The sequence below is a fragment of the Pseudochaenichthys georgianus genome, chromosome 12 (genome assembly GCF_902827115.2).
Source record: "Pseudochaenichthys georgianus chromosome 12, fPseGeo1.2, whole genome shotgun sequence".
Taxonomy (NCBI): domain Eukaryota; kingdom Metazoa; phylum Chordata; class Actinopteri; order Perciformes; family Channichthyidae; genus Pseudochaenichthys; species Pseudochaenichthys georgianus.
Genome location: NC_047514.1, coordinates 25,794,580 through 25,818,501, shown reverse-complemented (window position 1 = coordinate 25,818,501; position 23,922 = coordinate 25,794,580). Strand labels below are relative to the sequence as shown.

At 42.4% G+C, this 23,922-nt stretch overlaps 1 protein-coding gene across 6 annotated transcripts in view; it reads left to right on the top strand.

Annotated features, from left to right (window-relative positions):
- Positions 1 to 855: 855 nt before the first annotated feature.
- Positions 856 to 23,922, top strand: part of tnpo1 (transportin 1) — a 34,864-nt gene continuing 11,797 nt past the window's right edge. The window contains exons 1-22 of one of the 6 annotated variants that reach the window (XM_071205057.1): positions 856 to 968; positions 1,106 to 1,222; positions 2,661 to 2,736; positions 3,256 to 3,405; positions 4,171 to 4,277; positions 12,026 to 12,159; positions 12,620 to 12,701; positions 13,704 to 13,826; positions 14,455 to 14,573; positions 15,027 to 15,087; positions 15,244 to 15,415; positions 15,556 to 15,708; positions 15,800 to 16,025; positions 16,130 to 16,301; positions 16,550 to 16,636; positions 16,731 to 16,838; positions 17,327 to 17,485; positions 17,576 to 17,663; positions 18,066 to 18,164; positions 18,302 to 18,397; positions 20,386 to 20,462; positions 21,328 to 21,422. In XM_071205057.1, the coding sequence (XP_071061158.1) occupies positions 1,118 to 1,222; positions 2,661 to 2,736; positions 3,256 to 3,405; positions 4,171 to 4,277; positions 12,026 to 12,159; positions 12,620 to 12,701; positions 13,704 to 13,826; positions 14,455 to 14,573; positions 15,027 to 15,087; positions 15,244 to 15,415; positions 15,556 to 15,708; positions 15,800 to 16,025; positions 16,130 to 16,301; positions 16,550 to 16,636; positions 16,731 to 16,838; positions 17,327 to 17,485; positions 17,576 to 17,663; positions 18,066 to 18,164; positions 18,302 to 18,397; positions 20,386 to 20,462; positions 21,328 to 21,360 (2,427 nt within the window). In that variant the 5' untranslated portion in view covers positions 856 to 968; positions 1,106 to 1,117 and the 3' untranslated portion in view covers positions 21,361 to 21,422. Of the gene's footprint in view, positions 969 to 1,102; positions 1,223 to 2,660; positions 2,737 to 3,255; positions 3,406 to 4,170; positions 4,278 to 12,025; positions 12,160 to 12,619; positions 12,702 to 13,703; positions 13,827 to 14,454; positions 14,574 to 15,026; positions 15,088 to 15,243; positions 15,416 to 15,555; positions 15,709 to 15,799; positions 16,026 to 16,129; positions 16,302 to 16,549; positions 16,637 to 16,730; positions 16,839 to 17,326; positions 17,486 to 17,575; positions 17,664 to 18,065; positions 18,165 to 18,301; positions 18,398 to 20,385; positions 20,463 to 21,327; positions 21,423 to 23,922 lie in introns of those variants that run through there. The other 5 variants (XM_071205059.1, XM_071205058.1, XM_071205055.1 and 2 more) reach the window with 5 other exon arrangements.

Here is a 23,922-nt window from a genome sequence, read left to right as displayed (position 1 = left end):
ATCTATTCACGCTACTGCAATATCTACTGCCTTCACGTACATTGCTGATTACTTTTGTGTTACCATAATTAGGTTAGAGAAAAAATACACAATACAATGCAATAAACAAAAAATATATATAATTGATTTCTGTAATAATGTTATGTCATTGAATATGTTGATGTAACATGTACATATAACATTTTTAATTGTGCTTACCATACCACTGTTTCTGCTTAAAATAATAACCTAATGCCATTTTTTTTTTCTCAAGAGCAATGTCCATGGACTTACTGTAGGAAATTGTTATACTTACAGTACTGGGTTGGATATTATTTATTCAATATCTTTATTATAATTTGTGTGGAATAATCATTGTATTTACTACAAAATAAAACAGAAGAAGTATGTGGTATCTAGTGTTGCTAAGAAAATGAAGTACATTGTATAAATTCGTGTAAATCCTGTCTAGTTGTTTCGTTGCATAACAATAACACAAAGAGCCTAGATGTCAATGTTGAACATTTAAATGTTACCCTAATATAAACAAACGGGACATGAACACAACACATCCAAAGGGTTACAGACAAGCCTTGCTGCCTTCACTGCTATCGTAATTATGCACTCTTGTTAGACTGCATTGAAAATCGCTTCTATGCTTCACCTTTTACCCTCTTTCTCACAGCCAATCTGTCTCTTATTAAATTGGATTGAGGTCACGTATATGTAAATGAAGTAAAGATAATAAATAATTAACAGTGTATACTGATTAGTGAACATGTTTTGGCTTAAACACGTCTAGCACTAGGACCTCGCAGCCGTGTGTCAGCTGATGATGCAGCCAGATATATTGCGTCTGTATGCCCCACAGCTTTTTCAGGTTGTTGCGAAAACGGATGTGGCTCCTGTAACAGGCCCATGTCTGAAAACCCAGACAGACGGTCACTTTTCAACAGAAAGTCAGCTTTAACACAGCTCAGTCAAGACAGGTAAGAACATTTGTGTATCTAAAACTAGGTTATGTGTCTAAATAACGCACCGTTAACGTGTTATTGTGTTTTATAGGTACGCGTTTAGTGAGGCGTTTGATGACAAATCCTCAATGTTATTTCTTTATCCGCAGCAGCAGTAGAGCAAGATGGAGTGTGAGTGGAAACCAGACGAGCAAGGACTTCAACAAATTCTACAGCTGCTGAAAGAGTCCCAGTCACCAGATACCTCCACACAGAGATCCGTCCAGCAAGTATCCTTCCTCAAGCCAGACATGGATTATAACACATGCTTTGTTACATGTTATAATACTAGCCCGAGTTATTACCGTTATAACAGGTACGCAGGTGCTTACCGGTCGGTGCTTTTTGTCTCCAATATGATAGAGTCAAAGCAGGCCGTACCGTGCTCAAATGACTGCTGCATGGACAGCTATAACATTGGATATTGATGTACAATGTCAGGCTAATAAAACATTTCGCTACTGTACATTGTACAAGTACACGTCGCATGTAGGCTCGATACAGAAGCTTTAATCGCCATATACACCGACAAAATAAATGAACAGCCAATGCATGCCCCATTATGGCACTGAGCATAATGCTGTTAATTCTATGTGATGTTCGATTTATATTTCAATATTGCATATTTTACATGTAAAATATCAAATATTGGATATTTTCAAAGCAAGCAGACAATTATCAGGTTAAATGCACTTGTATTATAATAATTCTCTTATGATTATATTAATGATATTAGAAACATGCCTACATATGGCATCTAAATTATCTGAGGTACAAATAATCACCAGTCTTTAAAATGCTTATCTGGCTGTTACACTAAAATGTGTACACCAAAGTTTTTATGAAAATACCATTGTGTATAAGCAGAGATTATTTGTTTTGTTAAATGCACCGAAAATATACAACTCTCTCATGATAGGACAGTCAACATTTCAAATAAAATGTAATCAGAATATAAATCATAAATGAGTATACTACTAACCCGGTCAGCATTACAAAGAGTGAAAAACAAAAAATCGGGAAGCTGTTACATTAATGTAATCTTTCCATGTCTGATTACTGAAAAATCAATTCATGTTTGACAAACGACTGTAATGGCCCACCCAACCAGCCTAATCAGCTAGCATTATAATATATATTCACTACAGCTGGGACTGGCCACACGAAGCAGGGAAGCTGTCTGGAAGATGTGTAGTTTAGTGATTACAGCTGTGTAACATTTCAAATGCATTATACATCTTCTGTTGTCACCTTGTAGATTTGATATTAGAGAACATCTAGTATCCACTGCTCCATGCTGCTGGCCCCTGTGTGTCTTGTTGCACGCTGATCTTAAATGATTTGCTTACGTAACGCATATGTACTGCATCATTAACTCATAGACAAGCTGCTGTGAAAGCCCTAAATACGCCATCTGTCTGGGGACGTCCAGGACTCAGTCGCGTCATATGACATATTTATGACCCCCCTCTACAACCATACACCGTCTCCCCCTCACACACCGTTATACTGTTTTATTACAACACTTGACTGCTTAACATTTGCTCTTTCTACACATCTTCAGAAGAGAGTCCATTATTACTTTGTGGCAGTTTGCTTTGATGATGTGCTCTCTCACAGCCTTTTAACATCCATATGTACGGTGTCTTCCTCAACCACTTTTCCCAGAGACTCGAGCAGCTGAACCAGTATCCCGATTTTAACAACTATTTGATATTTGTTCTGACTAAGTTAAAATCGGAAGGTAAGCCCTCTCTTATAATTTCATTTTGCCGTGTGTGTGCTGTGTTCCTAGACCATCTGACGGTACTGGACAGTGTGAACGTCAGACATGTCAATTGTATGTAACTGTTCAGCGACGGGTCTGCTTGGCCATGACTCCGCGACCCGATGGCATCTTTGCCACAGATGATGTGGCGCACACAATATGGGTCACTCTAATTTTAAACCTAATTCCTGGCAGCACGCAACACTTGGCTTGACTGTCTGCACAGGAGAGCACCCACATGTTAAGTGGTGTTAAGACATTTTAGGATGCTGTAACACTACTGCTCCTAGCTCAGATGCAACACACACATATTATACACCAATTCACAAGGAAAACACATACAAGTCAATTGTTTCTTTTAAATAGTTGTTGTTTCCCTGTTAAAGCAAGGCTGTTTATGTTCCCCTGCTTGGGTTAAGTGAACAATAATATCCTGTGATCAACGAAATTGTTAGTTTACAATTCAATGATCTGCCTTTCCTCCACCCTCACCAGATGAACCCACGCGGTCCCTGAGTGGGCTGATACTGAAGAACAATGTGAAAGCCCACTATCAGAACTTCCCTAATGGCGTGTCTGATTTCATCAAGAGCGAGTGCCTCCAGAACATCGGAGACTCGTCTCCTCTCATCCGGGCCACCGTGGGTACGTTGCATCCTCCGCTGAATGGAATGGTTGAGGCTCAATTAAATGATCACTCATCCTAACTCGCATGTTCATCCTCCCCAGTACTGTAGTGTAGGATTTAAAAGCAGCTTTTAGGGATGTGTGGTTCTGTGTGATGTTTGGCAGTAGACAAAGCAGGTAAAGAGGCCCTATTATGGTTGTTGTGGTTTCCCCCTGTCTGAACCGCCTCAAATGGACTCCTTTGTTCCCTGCCGTAAAATAGTGACATCACTATGTAACCCGTGCACTTCTATTGGCTACCGCTCAATCACATTGTATGTGATAGGCTAAGAGACCTAGCGGTTGACCAATCACAACAGAGGCAGCCAGCTAACCAATCAGAGCAGACTGGACTCTGGTTTCAGACAGAGGGTGAAAAGAGGTGCTGCAGCCCAGGCAGTAAGAGAAACATAAAGAGCTTTTTGAACATTAAAGCGTGGACACAGCAGAGGCACTAAATGCAAATAAGAACCTGAAATTGAGCTTCTTATCCGGGGATGAAGATTCCTGTTGATAAATATAAGATGTAATTAAAAAAATATCGGACAGTTTTCATTCACAATGCTAACTGATTGTATATGAAGCCTATCCCTACACGGCAATAAGTGTAATGTGATCTTGAAAGTCTGCATTGATTTTCGCTCATGTTCTTTGTTTTGTTTGCATCATAAGGAAACAGTGTTTGTGCATAAGTTGTTCTTCTGTCACAGCGCTCTAACTCATATGAAATGCTTCACATTACAGGTATCCTCATCACCACCATCGCCTCAAAGGGAGAGCTACAAAACTGGCTGGAGCTTTTACCTAAACTCTGCCTGCTGCTGGATTCTGAGGACTACAACACATGTGAGGTAAGGATACAAGAGGGAGAAGTAGGTCTGAAGGCTGTGGGATGTTCAACTCATCAGACGGGGCCTATAGTAGGTGGTAGCATCTAGTGACATTATACTGCACTGAAGAACCATGACACACAACATTTCTACTTTCTTTTTGCATCGTATACCTTAACTGTTTAGGTGTACATGTAATGAGAGTGATTTAAAAGCAAGAACTCTTTGGATTGGATTCATTCGGCAGCAACCTTAATATATTTCTGTATAAATGACTATCTGTTATAGTGTGATCAGAATGAGAGAAACCATTTGCATACATCAGAGGTATTAGATGACATCTGAAATCTTTTGACTACTCAATTAGCATTAAATATGGATTAAAATTCAAAACTGAATGCAGTTATTCATACTTTGCTAATCTACAGTGTACCATCAGGATTTGTCGGCATTCTAAAATAAAAAATGTTTGGCAGACTATGTTGCCTACTGAAGCAATTTAATCTGGGGGCATTAAACCTAAACATGGCTCAACCAGTATCTATATTTCAGTATATTTGAGAGATTACCCTTGGCTTATTTAAGACATTATGGTAAGGTATGTGTTTGCTGTATTAACTGGTGCTGGCGGTACATTTGGTTGCTTAAACATTATTTAGCTATTCTTTTGTCATAGCTGTGTGTGTGAGGAGGAAAGAGAGAGACTAAGTGTATGCACATGTGTGATCACACACAAGTAGGCGTGTCTGGGCACGCAGCGCCGCCTCGCTGTTTATTTGTTTATTTATTTATTGTGGGACGGGAGGAGAGCTGGGTCAGCTGTAAAGCAGCATCTGGAGCATCCTGCTGGCCAGATGAGCTAAAGGCAGCCTCACAGCTGGAGGGGAAGCCACAACCGCCATGGAATCGTTTGTTCTCTTTCTATCCTTTTTACCAGAACCATTTTGACCCCATTTTCTGATTTGGCTAACATCAATACCCAGAATAGCTTTTATAATATGCATATCAGCAAAGTACAATGTGTGTTGTTCTGTTCTTTGCTGCACATGCCATCTTTTTTAGTCCATCCTAATCCAATTATTTGCATCCTGGAAATATATTGGACCCATGTGATTGCTTTACGGTACGCCAGCTCTTATCACTGCATACAGTAGACGTGCGTGATGTCCTGAGTTGTTGATCATATCAGTGCTTGTGCAGTGACAACATTGATGCTGGGGGTTACATGCTCCATGCACGGCCACTATAATGAGAGTACAGTAGCTAGCTAGTAGTGGGTGTTGGATCACCTGATCTGTGTAAGGGTGTTGAACCCATGCTTAGGTTCACACGAACTGGTCGTTAATATGCGGTCAGCTGCATGTGCCTCTGACTTCAGACTCTGTAGGAACAGGAAGAAACATTACGCAGGAGAACACACAGAAAAAAGCTACAACTGAAATGTAAATTCAGCTGTGTCCAAAAGGCAGGAAATCAGTACGAGCTACTCATCACCCCTTACAGCAGCAATGCCATGTATTTGAATGTACTTGAATGTCTCTCCGTGTAGCAGTCAGCCTCCTCTCTGAGAACGCTCATTGAGATGCTGAGATTTAGGTCAGCTATTTACTGCAGAGGATCTTGAAGTGTATGTGTGCACAAGGCTTAACGCTGAACGCGACCAAATGTTGCAACTCCTCATAAGGCTCCCTATCATTTTGAAAAGCAGCTTGGAAAGCTTCTTAGCGTCTGATGTTGAAGATGCTTAATTTGGTGCTGGATCAGAAAAAGTGTCTTGTTATCTTATAAAGTGCAAACTATTTATTTAAGAAGATTTTAGTGCATTTGGTTATTTATTATAAAGTTTGGGAAGCTGATGTGTTTCCATTTATTTCTTCCTGAAAGAAGCTAAATGAAAACATGAAATGTAATAAGCTAATAGGCAAATTCACAATTTGCACAATGAATGGTTTGCGGATGCTGATAGCACAGTGAATGTGCTTCTTTTGCAATCTGCCCCGTCTCGAGGTCCGACTCACACAGACATCGCCCTAATGTTGTTACCGGGTCGACTAGCCCATAACGTTTTGCAGCAGAGTGCACTTTGTTATTTTGTTTGCATCTGATTGTATTATCCACGTGGCAAAATAACATTTGTAAATGCGTTGGATGTGAGCGGTGGGAGTCGGCCTGAGGCAGGGTGGGTTGTCAGGAAGGACTTGCTCGAGTGCCACTTCCACAGAAATCTCCTGGAGGAGGAGAGAACAATCGAGGACAGATACAAATGTAAGCCAAGGGTTTAGGAAATGAGGAAGAGGAAAAAAAGAATTAGTTTGATAACCTTAGTGTTTTTTCTCATGTATTTTAAGTGACTTTCTTTTGGGAGCCTTATTGGTTTATTTGTCACGACACAAACCCCATTGCATCGTGTTGGAATGAATTAGTTTGAGCAGACACCCCTGTAGTCTGAACGGGCTTCCAGCTCTCTGAAGATGCCACTGATCCCACTGTGACTGCGTTGTGCAATCAGTGCTGAATTGAGTGTTCTTGGTCCCGTTTGCATCGAAAGAGGCCCGTTTCCCACCATATGACTTCTTAAGCACGTGCACATAGCAAAGGAGCACCGAGACCAATCGGCTTGACACCCTTTTAGGTGTTTTGCGAATTACACCGTTTCTTTTTTTCTCACGCAAAAAAAGCTGCACAATTATTTTGTGCATTGTCACTAAATTACTACAGTCTATGCTACGTGTCCTGGGAAATGTGTAACTGTTTGTCGTTCTTGCTGTAGTAAGAGAATGTATGTCAGATTCAGCAGATCTTGTGAACACACTGGTGTATCCATGTCGTGCCAAACTAACTTTTAAGGTGATGACTGTTGCCATCGTGACCCAGAAATAATCCACGCCATTACTGCCACACTTTGATATCTATTTCGGGAGTATGTTTGGTGGCTGCCAGTGTTGGGTTTCAGAGCAGTGTGCACTTAATATAAGCAACGAGGAACATGTTGGCCCTGCGCCATTTGATCAGGAGGACATGTCCTCTGTGTTGTGGATCAACAACGGATCCATGCAAGAGGGTCTTCATCACTCTGTGGCTGAGATATCCTCACACACAACGGTCTCAAAGTGAGCTAATGTCTGCTCGTGTACGGGTTGATTGGATACCTGATTTAATCTAGGCGTGTAGCTGTAAACATTAACAGATATGTTTACTTGGATTATGACATTGTCTTCTTTTAATAATCTTTTAAAAACCTACATGCATGTCTGTAATAAACAGCAACACGCCTAGGTAATAGCAGCTTCTGCAGCAGTACCATAGGTCTGCTTCTCTGGGTCTCAGAGCAGCAGATGCACGAGGAGCCTCCATGCTGTAGCCCTCTCTCCAGCTCTATAAAAAGACAGGAGCAGGTGTGTTGGACGCCGAGGGTAATGTTGGTGGATGCCTTAATATAGGTTTAGCCTGAGAGCACTTTTACTGTTGAGATTAATGGCAGTTGGAACGGTGTTGTGTAGATCGAATTTAAGTTTTCCACGGAAAGCAACACGATTATGTAAAAAAAAAGTCCTTGTCACCTCAGCCCTCGAGACATTTGTCACATTTCAGAGCCGGAGTCTGAAGGAGCCGTTTGGTTTTCTCAAAGCATGCCTCTCTTTTCTCCGGCTGGCTGTCATCTGCATGACTTACATTCTGGCGTTTAATGACCTGCCACAGCAGGATTTGGAGGGAGGATTACAATTTAGATGCTTCAGCGTAACTGGAATGTTCTGAGGCCACGCCCATGTCTCTGCCCCTCTCCGTCCACTCACGGGCCGTTTCTCAATCTCGAGGATACTGGCTTCCAAGCCAATATTTCAAGGATGCTACGTCATCAGTGCAGCTGAAGTACTGTTCCGATCTCCAGCATACTTGGAATTCCACCGAGGCCTCGTCCTTGGTGTCACTGTCACTACCTATACATCCATGGTCACTACCTACCCGATCTGCAGCCCTGCCCGATCTGCAGTGCGCATGTGCGAGATGGTCCGCCATATTGGACAACTCCGGACGACAACCCAAATAGGACACTTGGCGTTAGGCTAAGCCCAAACAGAAAACTCAAAAAAGCGAGAGAGATGAGTTATTGTTATTACAACATGACTTCACTATTATTTAACAACTCTTTTTATTGGGTTCTTTTATTTGGGGTTAAGTACATTGTCAGAATAAGTGAGAAATGAATTTAACTTCTGTTGGACAGCTATATGCCATACATGTTTGCATACATTCACAGTAAATATGTATTCAGTATGATAGCTGTCTAACAGAAGTTAAATCCATTTCTCACTTATTCTGACAATGTACTTAACCCCAAATAAAAGAACCCAATAAAAATAGTTGTTAAATAATAGTGAGGTCACGTTGTAATAACAATAACTCATCTCTCTCGAGTTTTCCTTTTGAGCTTTGCCAAAAGCCACTGTGTCAAGTGTCCTACTTGGGTTGCCGTCCGGAGTTGTCCAATATGGCGGACCATCTCGCACATGCGCACTGCAGATCGGGCAGAGCTGCAGATCGGGTAGTGACACTCGGGCCGTTTCTCAATCGCGAGGATGCTGGCTTGGTAGTCGCGTACTTCCAAGTCACTTCCTTCAGAAACGAAGCAAGTATGCTTCCAAGCCACGGCTTCGGAAAACGAAGAAGAATGGAACAGGCTAACAAGTGTGCCACTCTCTCTAACGGTTTCAACATAAACTGTACCGAAAATAAATACCTCACGATGTCTATCTAATTATGAACTTGCGTTACTTTCACGGAACACATTTTTGGTGATAACAAACGAATGTAACAAAGTAACATATTTACCAACACATGTTCTACGCCACTACATACTTACATTTAAATGTGTGCTGCGTCGGTTCAGCCATTCTCCGCAAGGGTTTTTGAAATTGGTCCATGCGCAAAGCATTGTGGGGATTTTAAGGACGCGAAGTCTACCCATGTGCAGCCTCGAAATTTCCCCCAAACCAAGGACGCGGCCTCGGTGGAATTCTAAGTATGCTGGAGATTGGAACAGTCCTTCGGCGGCACTCAATGACGTAGCATCCTTGAAATATTGGCTTGGAAGCCAGTATCCTCGAGATTGAGAAACGGCCTTGGTTTGGGGGTAATTTCGAGGCAGCACATGGGTAAACTTTGCGTCCTTAAAATCCCCACAATGCTTTGCGCACGGACCAATTTCAAAAACCCTTGCGGAGAATGGCTGAACCGACGCAGCACACATTTAAATGTAAGTATGTAGTGGCGTAGAACATGTGTTGGTAAATATGTTACTTTGTTACATTTGTTATCACCAAAAATGTGTTCCGTGAAAGTAAAGCAAGTTCATAATTAGATAGACATCGTGAGCTATTTATTTTCGGTACAGTTTATGTTGAAACCGTTAGAGAGAGTGGCACACTTGTTAGCCTGTTCCATTCTTCTTCGTTTTCCGAAGCCGTGGCTTGGAAGTATACTTGCTTCGTTTCTGAAGGAAGTGACTTGGAAGTACGCGACTACCAAGTAGTGATTGGTGAGCTGGATCATTTGGCTCGGCTCACCAAGAAGTGCCGGCTCTTTCGGCTCCCAAACGGCTCTTCAGTTTACCACATATTATACCTTTTAATTAAATCAAATGTAGCGCTGTTTTGACTAATGATTTATATGTGCACACATATATCACTTCAATTATTCAAGACATCCGTTGTACTGAAGTATTCAAAAGTAAACATGACATGTTTAATAAATGGTTTGCTGTGGCCAATTGTTTTCATTGCATTGACAGACCCTTGTAACTCTCTGATACCACCCAGTGAATGCGCTGACTTGCTTGTAGAACCACGCTACACAAAGCAGATAGCAACACCTATAACAACTTAAGCATAGACATATAAAAAAGGGGCTACTGTATCGACATTTTAAAATTATATTTAAAGAAAAGGCCCTGACAAAACAGCAGGGCTCTATTTCAGTAACTATTAAATATAGAAAAAAAGACAACAGCTGACATCAAATCTTTGCTGAGCCTAAGGGTAATCATAAATAAATAACATAGTGAAAATAAATGTATTGCAATGCTCAGTACAGCAGCATCCAACCGTCTCTAATCCTTGGATATGACATGTCACTGCATGCATGGAGCAGCTGTAGCACGGAGATCATCATATCATTCTGTCTTGAATTACTCGTTCGCGACCGACACATCACTACTACCAAGCCAGCATCCTCGAGATTGAGAAACGGCACCGACAGCGTGGCGCCGGTGGGAGCACTCTTCTGTCTGGTTCCACTCATTTTCATGTGGGATGAAGTTATAAGTTATAATGAAGTTATAATGAAGCTACATTCAGAATATTATAGTGCAAAGAGCTTAAAAGTGATGCTGCATGATGAATTATTTATTCATTTTAAAAACGACTACTTTAGTATTCTGCTTTGTAGGAAAGCTGGGTTTTATTGTATTTACAAGGCTGTTACGTATTTACGAATACAGGCTGCTATTTTCAGGTTATTTTGTCCAACAACAACAATCAAGATATTGAGTAAAAAGGAATTATAAAATGCAGAAAGGTAGAAAATCTTTGCATTTTAGAAGGGGCAACATTTTGGGGGATTTCTTCTTGAAAAAATGTGTGGATTAATCGGCGTTGAAAATAGTTGCGGATTCATTTTGACTCAATGGGCTAATAAACAAATAATTTTTGCCAAATTTCAACACTTATCGAACATTCGTTTTTTAACAATTCTTCAATCAGCTAAATCAGGCACCATTAGTTTTTTTTATTATAGTACTATTCAGTTACATCATTTCTACATCTGGTGGTTTCATTTCAAAGCCTATCATACTATCATACCTTCTTTCGTCTCATTAAATGAGAGATGCATAATATCGCCCCCCAAAAAGCATGCCTATTTATCAAGGTTCAATTGAGTATCATAAGTGAGGTTAACGTCTGTTTGCCCTTGGTTACACTTCGCCTCCTCCTGTCTGTGACCTTGACACAGTCTCCTCCTCATCCCCTCCTCATTATTTCATCCATTTGGCTCCTGCACAGTTTGAGACAATTCTGTATCTGTCATCTGAAAGGAATGGGTTTCCATGGAAACCCATTTCAGACACCGTCGGTGTCAATGCTGTTTTCTTAAGTCTTCTTCTCATGCTGCATCTTTGTGAGAAAGACACTGAAGTGTGTGTGTGTGTGTGTGTGTGTGTGTGTGTGTGTGTGTGTGTGTGTGTGTGTGTGTGTGTGTGTGTGTGTGTGTGTGTGTGTGTGTGTGTGTGTGTGTGTGTGTGTGTGTGTGTGTGTGTGTGTGTGTGTGTGTGTGTGTGTGTGTGTGTGTGTGTGTGTGTGTGTGTGTGTGTGTGTGTGTGTGTGTGTGTGTGTGTGTGTGTGTGTGTGTGTGTGTGTGTGTGGGTGTGTGTGTGTGTGTGTGTGTGTGTGTGTGTGTGTGTGTGTGTGTGTGTGTGTGTGTGGTGTGTGTGTGTGTGTGTGTGTGTGTGTGTGTGTGTGTGTGTGTGTGTCCTCTCTACGCCCCATACCGATGTAACAGAGCTGTTATTACATGTGTTCCTGCAGGGCCAAAACAACATGAACACATATTAAATGATGTGGAGAATATATTACAAAATGGTGGTTTCATAATAACAAAAGAAGGTAAACCGAAAGTCATCCCACCTCCGCAGACTAGCTGCAGTGCGACCTGCCTTGAGGATTGCTGTCTTGACTTTCTTATCAATCCTTTTCCTTTTTCAATGTTCCCTCCAGGGAGCGTTTGGAGCCCTGCAGAAGATCTGCGAGGACTCTGCTGAGATTTTGGACAGTGACCTCCTGGATCGTCCTCTCAACATCATGATCCCCAAGTTCTTGCAGTTTTTTAAGCACAACAGTCCGAAGATTAGGTAGCGTATAACTTTGCTAAGTGTAAAGTCAAATCATATCTAAATCAAACCTGTTCCTATTTAACTAGGTTACGTAGGTACATGTTGTAAAGCTACGTCATTGGTGATACTACATTAGAATACAAATGTACTTTTGTATTTGTTTCCCCTTCCTATGATTAACAGTGTTTCTATCTGCCACCTATTTGAACTCATTCTAAATCAATCTACTAATGAGTATGTTTTAAGCAGCAAATGCATATCCTCGTGACGGTACAAGACAGACTAAAGGTCTCTATAGTTTCACGGTACTCAGACTGGAGTAATGCCACAGGCTGTTGAGAGGTGAAGTCTTCCTCATACTTGGAGCTTCCAGCAGTGGTGGCAGAGCAGAGAGGAAGACAGGGGGAGCATTCATAGTGTGGGCCATGTGAGGAAAGCATGTGTTTGTGTTCACTCAGTGCTGGTTGTTGTTTTGCAGGTCTCATGCCATTGCCTGCGTGAATCAGTTCATCATCAGCCGGACTCAGGCGCTCATGCTGCACATCGACCCCTTCATTGAGGCGAGTGGCAGTAATGCATCTTCACACCTCGTTGTTATGGATACAAAGATAACCATAAACGTGAACGTAGTATATGGAGCCAGAAGGTCTGTCAGGGAGGTGTGTGGCGCAGTGGATGGGGCGTTGATGTTGGGATCAGGGGGTCACAGGTTCAAACCCCACTGCAGTCAGCATGTCGTTGTGTCCCTGGGCAAGACACACCCCAAATTGCTCCTAGTATTGAGGATGTAAGTCGCTTTGGATAAAAGCGTCTAACGAGTAACATGTCATGTAATGTCAACAATGAGAATGACCTCCACCCTTAAGGTCACTAACACAAGCTACTTTACTGACTGCTCACTGAGGAGTCATCTGGTTTATCCTAGATGGTAGGTTGACTAGCACTTCTATTATTTATTTGATTCGTTAAATTGACAATTGAGTTTCTCAACAAAGAGTAATGCAATAGCACTTAAATGTGCTTGCTTCTAGGAAATCAGTCGTTTAGCATAGACAGCTTTAGAGAACGACTTGTTGACTGAAAAAAAGGAAGTCGGCTAAGACCAAAATAATAAGTATTTAGTTGCCATCTTTAGAAGTCACCCGTTTACTTCTGATTTAGTGTCGTCCCTTTTTAATATTTTCTTTAAAGGATTTATATTCCTAATGTATTTATTTCATTGATGAACATAGTGCATATATCGAATATTGCAGACATCTAATATTTTGCCGAAAGGAAACTTGTGTATCTAATAGTGTAACAAATGACCTAGAGACTTGGTGTTTTAATAGCAACCATCATGTACGTACCATCCTTAAATTACAAAATGCAGAGATAAGATGTTTTGCAGAAACGTTTACCTTTGCTAAAATGCTACTTAAAATGCTACTTAGCCCAACCCAATTCATATCTCTTCCGGAAAGCACTTTGTGTTTCAAATGCTCTGCAATTCTAAGTATTGTTTGTGGTAGTTATTGCTGGAAAGACCACATTTGACCCGTGACGTTTTGTATCCTCTGTAGAACCTGTTTGCGCTGGCGACCGATGAGGAACCGGAGGTGAGGAAGAATGTGTGCAGAGCTTTAGTCATGCTGCTGGAAGTCCGTCTGGACCGCCTCCTGCCACACATGCTCAACATCATAGAGGTCAGTGAGTCGAGACGAAGACTGAGAATGTGACGAGGTTAAATAAGGATTAGTCAAACACAGGTACAAAGATGTAGAATGAATATGTGTGTTTTTTAGTCTGTCGTATCTCGGTGTCGTCTGTGCAGCCAAGACTTGATACAGTTAGTTTCTTAGCGACATCTTGTGATCAGAAACGATTGAAGACACATCAGTGAGCCACACCGTCTCACCGTGGTTCATTCTCTATAATAAGCATAAGCACTGCAGTTTCATTTGACTTCATTCCAAAAACACTAAGGTTTTAGAAATGCTTGCGCACCAAATCTGCTGCTGAAAATAATCCACAACAAATGCAAGTTTACTCCAGTTGTAGTGAAGTTTGCTTAAAACTACAGTACCCAGCTGCTTTAGGAAATACGTATTCACAGACATGGCATTAAAGTAAGCACATATTGAGAGTATAATGCACCGTTGCTTTTGGTCTTTTAATGGGATGTGTTTCTAAAAATATAAGACAATCTTTTTTGTAATAACTCCTGTAACGCCCTGTGGACGGACATGCTGGTGTTGCGTTGGGACTTTTAGAAGAATATATGAAGTTGTGTTCATATAAAAGTATATAAGATATTTGCTTCATTTTCTTTAGTACATGCTACTGAGGACTCAGGACCAAGATGAGAATGTCGCCTTGGAGGCCTGTGAGTTCTGGCTTACTCTGGCAGAGCAGCCTGTGTGTAAGGAAGTGCTGTGTGGACACCTCTCTCAGTAAGAACACACACACACACACACACACACACACACACACACACACACACACACACACACACACACACACACACACACACACACACACACACACACACACACACACACACACACACACACACACACACACACACACACACACACACACACACACACACAAGCTGGTTGCCACAATACACAGACTGACACTCGAGTGTTAATATTGGAAGCTGTTGATTCATAGCGACCTTGACGGTCAGCTGGTGAAGACCTTGTACCGGGATGATATTCTTCTTCCTCACATCACGCCGGCTGATTAAGAGCCCTGACTGTTGACCTCGGCTGTAACATCTGTCAGCACGCTGTCACATGAAAGTGCCCCCACAGCAGGAATCACATGTGACAGATTGCCCGTGGTCTCTGACCTACCCTTGCCCTTTGTTCTCATCATGTTTCCTCTGGCCCCTGCTCCAGGCTCACTCCGGTGCTTGTCAATGGGATGAAATACTCCGAGATTGACATAATCCTGCTCAAGGTCAGTTTATACAGCCTAATATTTGTACCTGTATGTAAGAGGATGAATTGCCATGCAGTTCAATGAAGTGGTTTATGTGGTGTACAAATACATGTGAGTTTAATACTTTGTACGCAAAGATTTATAGAAGCTGATTTGTTCTAAATTCACTATTAGGGGGACACGGAGGAAGATGAGGCTATTCCCGACAACGAGCAGGACATCAGGCCGCGCTTCCATCGCTCCCGCACAGTCGCCCAGCAGCATGAGGAAGACGGGATCGAGGATGACGACGATGAGGATGATGAGCTGGATGATGATGACGACACCATCTCTGATTGGAACCTGCGTGAGTTCAGAGCCAGTGCCAACATTTGAATCGTCTTTCGTACAAAGCTAGCTAACAAAATATGAATTGCTTGCCTTCTGTACCTGTGATGTCTGTTTGATGTCTGTATGTATGTCCCTGTGCTGTTCACCGAACATTAGGCAAGTGTTCGGCTGCAGCGCTGGACGTGTTGGCCAACGTGTTCAGGGAGGACCTGCTGCAGCCCATCCTGCCCCTCCTCAAAGAGCTGCTCTTCCATCCAGAGTGGGTGGTCAAAGAGTCTGGCATCCTAGTGCTGGGGGCTATAGCTGAAGGTAAGGAGGGGTAGAAGAAGTGGGGACAAAACACACGGTGTAGAAGTACCCCAGATTATGGAAAGTGACTCTGCTCCTCCCCCGCCTCCAGGCTGTATGCAGGGCATGATCCCGTACCTGCCCGAGCTCATCCCCCATCTGGTCCAGTGTTTGTCTGACAAGAAGGCCCTGGTGCGGTCCATCACCTGCTGGACACTGAGCCGCTATGCCCACTGGGTGGTCAGCCAGCCCCCAGATACTTACCTGAAACCTCTAATGACGGAGCTGCTCAAACGCATCCTGGATAGCAACAAGCGTGTGCAGGAGGCGGCGTGCAGGTGAGCACGAAGCGCTGATGAAACAAGCTTTCAGGCGGTGGGACGCATGCATACTTCTTTAAGTACCGCTTGCTGTATGATGTTTTCTTCCCTCTCCTTTGTAGTGCCTTTGCCACTCTGGAGGAAGAGGCTTGCACAGAGCTGGTGCCCTACCTGGCGTTCATCCTCGACACCCTGGTGTTCGCTTTCAGCAAGTACCAGCACAAAAACCTGCTCATTCTTTACGACGCCATCGGCACCCTGGCAGACTCCGTGGGGCACCATCTCAATAAACCGGTATGCAGAACGAAACAAACTAAACTCAGTTTGACTTCACGTTTAAGGTTAATATAGAATTAGCACACCCTGACATCACACACCTTCGTCCTCATTTCTCTTTAGTTGTGCTCGTAGTGGTGAGCGCTGGTGTTATAAGATGTACGGTCATGCAAAAGTATCAGCACATCTCCCGGGCTTCATAGATTTGTTTGAATGTCTGGGATCATGCCCGCTCCAAGCCTAATTGAGTCTGTGTTACTTGATAGGAATACATCCAGATGTTGATGCCTCCACTGATCGCAAAGTGGAACCAGCTGAAAGATGAAGACAAAGATCTCTTCCCGTTATTAGAAGTGAGTCGCTGATGCAGATAGTGACTCGTTGTGTCAGTCTGAGTGTATGAACACACGCTGACTTTGTCTCCCCCTGCCTGCCTGCCTTCCTCAGTGTCTGTCGTCTGTAGCCACGGCCCTGCAGAGCGGCTTCCTGCCCTACTGCGAGCCTGTGTACCAACGCTGTGTCAACCTGGTGCAGAAGACCCTCGCTCAAGCCATGGTGAGTGTGTATGGCTCCTTTTAATGTCTTTATACAGACAGAACAAGCACATTCAAGGCGCCAGACCCCTTTGTTGGTGACGATACCTTCCGTACAGACAGGCTAAACTTAAAGGGATGGTTTGGACGTTTTGAAGTGGGGAAGTAAGAGCTTCTTATCCATAGTCAGCAGCTAGTATAACACCCCAAGTATGGAGGAACTGAAGCCGAGCGATGTTCTGCCGCAGGCGTCAACACCGGTTAATGTGGATTATCATCAGATACCAATCGGGACTGAATTCTTCTCTAATGTTTCCGTGATAACAGATTTTAACGATCACCCCTCGTGAAATCTGCGAATATTTTCTATTTAAGTATCTAGTTATGATTTTGGATTTCCCATAGTGTTGCCGTATACGCTTCTCTAGGCTGGTGAAAAAAGGGAGTGAATAGATGTCGTTGCCCTGATTTAGCATTTTCTGTGAATGTAATGCAACCATTTTTAATCAGCTTTATCAGTCACAGCCGGACCAGTATGAGGCTCCAGACAAAGACTTCATGATCGTGGCTCTGGATCTCCTCAGTGGGCTGGCTGAGGGCTTGGGAGGCACCATAGAGGAGCTGGTTGCTCGGAGCAACATCCTCACCCTTATGTACCAGTGCATGCAGGTGAGGGGAGTGAACCACTTGAGCAGCGAATCTGATAAACTGATAAAGTCTCGCCTTGTTCACCTTTTGTTTGTCTCTGCAACTCTTCAGGACAAAATGCCAGAAGTGCGTCAGAGTTCTTTTGCTCTGCTCGGGGATTTAACCAAGGCTTGTTTCCAACACGTCAAACCATGCATCGGTATGTTCTCTCACGATCACTCTTAAAGAGGCCCCGTCATGCCTTCTGGGGTTTCCCTGTTCCTGCAGTGTGCTCATAGGGTGTTCTGCATGCGAATGGTCTGCAAAGACTACAATCACAATCCTAAACACTCAAAGTAGTTGACCAATCAAAACAGAGCCTAACCAGAGCTAACCAATCAGAGCAGACTGGGCTCTGGTTTCAGACAGAGGGTGAAAGAGGTGCTGCAGCACAGGCAGTAAGAGAAGAAGAAAGAGCTTTTTGAGCATTAGAGCATGGAGACATGTAGAAGCAGAAAATCAAACATGAACATGAACATGAGCATGATGGGGCCCCTTTGAACATTTATTTGGAAATAATGTGTATGTCAGTTGCTAAATGAACTCGCTTTCCTTCTTGCAGCTGATTTTATGCCCATACTGGGTACTAATTTAAACCCAGAATTAATATCAGTGTGCAACAACGCAACATGGGCAATCGGAGAGATATCTATACAAATGGGTGAGTGCCTGCATTTCCTCTACTTACCACAATATATCACCATTTCCTGTGTATATTTTGCTGTCAGAATACAGTCACCTTAGTTAACAGTGAACAGATTTCTTTCCATGGTTTCCTTACTGTTCCTCCACCCCCAGGCTCTGACATGCAGCCGTACATTGCCATGGTGCTGCACCAGCTGGTGGAGATCATTAACAGGCCCAACACCCCAAAGACCCTGCTGGAGAACACAGGTACCACTCGGTGGCGGTACTGAGCCAGCCGCCACACACAGGGAGGTGCTCACACACACTCAGTTCCAGCCAGGAATCGCAGCACTCTCTAGGGAGCCTGTCCTACCCTTTCATGTCCCTCCAAACAACCCTTCCCAGGCCACGGGCCTTACAGGTTTGGCTGGTTTCTCCAAAGTTAAATATTTCAGATCGTGATTTGCAACCTGGCAGTGTGGCCTGGAAATCGAGATAAGAGAAAGTGAAACCCCGGGCGAGCCCGGTGTGAAATACTTGAATCCAGCGAGCCTTGTAAGTGCCCAGTCTTGGAAGATACTACTGTGCACACATAGGAGGAGTTATAATACTGAAACAGAAGAAAGGAAGTGTGCGAGTTCACAGCTTTACATAGTGACCTGTTACCGTAGGACAAACATTTTCTGAACACTTAAACAATAACTACTGATTAATGATTGAGAGAACACCTAACCTGAATAAATTACCTATATCATTTCAAAAAGGTTACACTGTGCTCTTGTTTTTACCAGTTCAATTTGAAATTATGATTTAATGAGACCAACAAAAATACATTCAAGGGCGAAGTGTAACCTGTCTAAATTAATAAAGTTCTAGGGACTCTGTAGATGTGTTCCTGTTTGTTTGCTGTCAGTTTATTTGTTGCTTTTATTTACTGTTCTTTAAATGTGGATGCATATCTGCCAATAGATGTTAAATGTTGTTAGGAATGGCCAATGTTTGATGCAGGATACATGATAATTATAACGGTGTCATGCCCATTGAATGTTTTCATCTGACCCACGATATCTTTCACCATTTGTTCCCTGTTTTCAATACGTTCATTGAAAACACAACATGGGCCTAAAGGATATGCAGGGAGAGGATTAGGGCCAATGAGGAACCCATATTGGGGATGTGACCAAACGTTAAAAAAAATAAGTTTGGTTCTGATTTAATCTCAGAATTGGGGGGAAAAAGGAACATGAGATTTTCAACAACAGAAACAGGAAAATTAATTCTCTCATAATTTTTATTTCCAGAAATTTAAAAAAAAAAAAGAAAAAAAAAGAAATATGTTTCAATTCTGAGATAAAAGCGTTTTTTTTTCATCACATCCTAAAAAATGTTTCTCATATGGCCCTAATCCCTCTTCCCTCGATACAAAATTACTCCCAAAATCTAAGTTTTTTTATGTCTGTCAGAGATTTTCCAGGTTATCACTGGAGCTAAATTTAAACGACCTCCACCACAGACGTGGCAGAGTGCGTGGTGGCACTTTCCAGTTTGTCTCTGATCAGCTTATCCTGCACCGAACTTTATTCTAATGAGCATACCATCTGCTTCTGCATGTGTCATTGGACTGTTCATAAATGCCTGTTTGTTAATGAGAATGTCACATAGTTTTGGTGTCCTCTTAACTTAGGTCCTCCCTCCTCTCTGCCTCATAAGAACCTGCTGTGCTGGATACTAGTCTCCCTCCATGTAGTTGGCTTGGAGTAAACTGTCCTTTTTTCTTTTCGAAAGAACCAAAAAAACAAACACATTTCTGCTTTGTTATGAACAATGTGTGAGTTTAAGGGAGAAATCTCTGAGTCGCTCTTGTTGAAGCCAGTAACATACACATGCTAACTGAGCTAGCTAGCTTGTGTCTTTACATTTTAAATCAAGCTAATGAATTTCAATCACTTTCGATCCATATGATTTGTGAAAGCAGATTCTATTTTTCTATGAATGTCCTGTCAAAGTTGTCAATGTGTTCTCCCTTAAACGTGTTGTATGTTTTTTTTAGAGTGTCATATTTTACATTCCTCCCCGTGATAAAAGGGGCAGTAATAACCGACACCAGTGAAATCTTCTGTTAATTATCATACACAGATTCTGTTGATTTATGTCTCTGAGTTGTTTGTTTTTTCTTTATTTTTCTCCTCCCCCTCCTCATTGCTCATGTCTTGGTTGGCGTTGGTGGTGTGTAACCGTGATTCGCGTTACCTTAGCAATAACAATTGGTCGTCTTGGTTACGTTTGTCCTCAAGAGGTGGGCACCCATGCTACAGCAGTTTATAAGACCCTGGTGTGTATTATTCAATCTTTTATTTAATTCATCTCCTCTCTGCTTTCCTTCCTCCTCTCTCCTCGTCTGTCTCCTGTCGCTCCCTGTTCTGCTCTGTTCCTCTCCTCACTTTACTTCTCAAACAAAAGTCTTTCAGTTTTTATTTTGATTTGATATCAGTTTGTAATCATTGCCAACCATGTGACTACACCTGTCCTCTTTTAGGTCTTACTTGTGATTTGTTTTTGCCTCAGTAGCACCTTCATGTATTATACATTAATTGTTTAATTTCTAGTTTTCTGTCAGTGTTAACTGTTGCTAACCTAAAAGATGCATGGGATCAGATTATGTCACATGCCTGCTGGTTCAGAAAACAAATTGCAGAAAGGATGCAGTCTTTGCTGCAGATAGAGCATACAAAATGCTACCTTCCTTTCTCATAGTAATCACCCAGCTGCATGTGCCTGGTCCCAAAAATGACCCAGACCTCCTTTAGACATATTTAAAAAGTAATGTTATTGTTAAGCTGCTATAGATGAGGTTTTGCTGAACACACTGCTCATAGGCAAAGGCTATAAGAGATCAAAAGGAGTTGTTAAAAGTAGAAAACACATGTTTTGTGTGCATGCTTGACTTGTTGTGGTTATCTCTCAGGTCATGATAGACACACATGTCTCCTCACATACAGGCAATGATAATGTTTAAAGGATACAAGAATAATGAGGACATACCTAACAGTATATTTGTACTAAGGGTGGAAATAGGCTATATTTGGTTATTTATCTAAAATATAAAGATAGTATATTCATTATAGGTATTTGCATTCACAGTGGCAGTAGTTTTTATGTTGTGAATGTCTGATACATGTGGTCGTCCCTGTTGTCAGGTGCACCTCTCTGCGAAACATAAGAGACAATGAGGAGAAGGACTCTGCGTTCAGAGGGATCTGCACTATGATCAGTGTGAATCCAGGAGGTGTAGTGCAGGTGAGGGCCACAGACACCATGTGAGTGTGTTTATTATGTCGTGTCCCTCATTTGAAATGTTGGCTCACCTGTCTTCTCTGGAACAGGACTTTATATGCTTCTGTGACGCAGTGGCCTCCTGGGTAATCCAAAGGACGACCTAAGAGACATGTTTTACAAGGTAAAAGGAACAGTGCCAAAATGTACTTTTCTACCCATTTACTCCTGTCTGCCACCAGTGGTCAAATGGAGGAATTGCAGTATCTACAATTGACGCCAATAATAATCCCAGCATGCAGGAGATCTATTTTGAATGCAGCCGCCATTACAACTTGTTTGAACTTCTCCCGGTGTTTAATTTCAGATCCTTCACGGCTTCAAGAACCAGGTGGGCGAGGACAACTGGAGACGCTTCTCAGATCAGTTCCCCCTGCCACTGAAGGAACGCCTGGCAACCTTTTACGGGGTGTAACGTTTCCACGGCAGCATGCCTCATCACTGGGGTCAGTTTCCTCTCTAGGAACGGGCTTTTGCAAAATACATTGAAAATCAAAGTCTTGACGGTGTTTTATTTCAAATGCTGCTGCAGGATGGTGTTCTAATGCGCCCTCTCTTTCTGTGCAGGTTACTCACTATGGGAGACAATATAGGGAACCTCTTTTACCCAGGGAACATTTTACCCTTTACTGGGGGGAAGGGTCTGCTGCTGAGGGGAGGGAAGGGTGCGGACCCTTCCCCGACCTGAAGGACGGGGTGGGAGGGCGTGGTAGCTGCAGTGCTCGGTGCCCCCATGCACAGGCAAGGGGGGGACTGGCAAACAACCTTATCATGGGAGGAACATTCATGTTATCACATCTCAATCAGAAATATTGAAATCTATTACCCTTCTTCTTTTTTTCAACAATTAATACAATCTTTTTTACTGTTACCTGAACTGCTGAAAAGAATTGTACGCAAAACAGGAAGCTCGGTTAAGCATTTGCTCTTTAACGTGGGTACAAAAGTGCAGAGCAGACGCATTTATTATCATGTCAGGTGATGGCGTACGGTCGTTTTAATAACATCTCAATTCTACAAGTCGAGTAGAAGACTGTTCTTTGAAGAATGGAGAAGGTTGTTTTCTCTAATACAAGGACGGCTTAAAGCTAATGAATAGCAGCTGATGCTAACAACGCATCCATTGGACCCGACTCACTTGATAACGCTGCATATCACCAGGAATAAGTTATCACCCTTATAGTTATTAGATTTTTATAAGTTTTCTAATTTTTATCAGGGCAAACGCTGTCACTTATGGCACTGGAGAGCACAAGGTTTTCTTTAAAAAGCAGCTTTTCTGGGAATAGGTAGCATGCTTTTATCGTTGTGGAAAGCTGTGGAACATTAGTGGTGTGTTGCGCTTGACAGCTGTCATTGCCCCGTGATAAGGCCTCTTTCGACCTTATACTCGATCTATTTACAGTACTTTTGTTTGGTTTTCCTCGGCCACAGAACTACGGCAAACAGATGTAATGTAGCATGACAGGCTTTACGCACCAAATGTAAGGAAATGTGTCAAATGTTGGCTGTGACGTAGCGTCCGCGTGAAGTTGGTCTTGTGGCGTGAATGTGACGTGGACATTCATCAGAAAAGCTTTAGACGCTTCACAATCCTTTATATTGTCTGAACCTCACGAAGGAGAAACACGGAGGAGACAACGCATCGACCCGAACCCTGTCGTAGTGATTTATTTTGGCTGTCAGAACCACGCAGTCCATCGAATGAATGCTCAATATGTTAATGTGCTGGCGTTTTCTTCTTGGTTGTTTGGCTTCTTGTGCTCAAAGCATGATCTTGAGGATGACTGTATAATGTTTGGGGTGGTTGTGTTCGTGGGGTACTTTCATCTCTTGCATGTTGGTGGCCCCTCACAGCCCAACATAAGTGGGAAGGGGATAACGGGGAGGGGGAGGGGAGCTTTAATTACAAGTACATAGTAACCATTCATGTATTGCAACACTGGGACTTTTTATAACTTCACATCAATGTTGCTGGAGTGTTCTCCCTAAACGTTTACCCCATAGCTGGATGTATAGTTTGAAATACTGTGAAACTACACATGTTCTCGTCTCTGGTTGTTTTTGCGCTGTTTATATTTTATAAAAGTGTGTACGTGTTCAGATAGCCTGAATGTATTCCATGATGGGTTGGAGAGATAGTACGTTTTTTTTATTTAATTTTTTGTATATGCCCTGCCAGTAATGTTTTCCTCTGCTGGCCAGAGTAGTAACTGCAGTATTTTAATCATTCACGATGCACATGACATGCACTTACAATTAAATGGCAAGTGCTTGAAATTTATGACGTAGCGAACCCTTCAGAATATGACCTTAGCGTAACGGGATAATGAATTAAGTATTGCTGCTAAAAATGTATTTACCTAATGCAATAAGTCATGTAATGGGGTGATGCGCTTTTGAAAGTGTCTTAGGTAAACGTTAACATTTTATAACTGATCTCTTAGATTTAACATTAA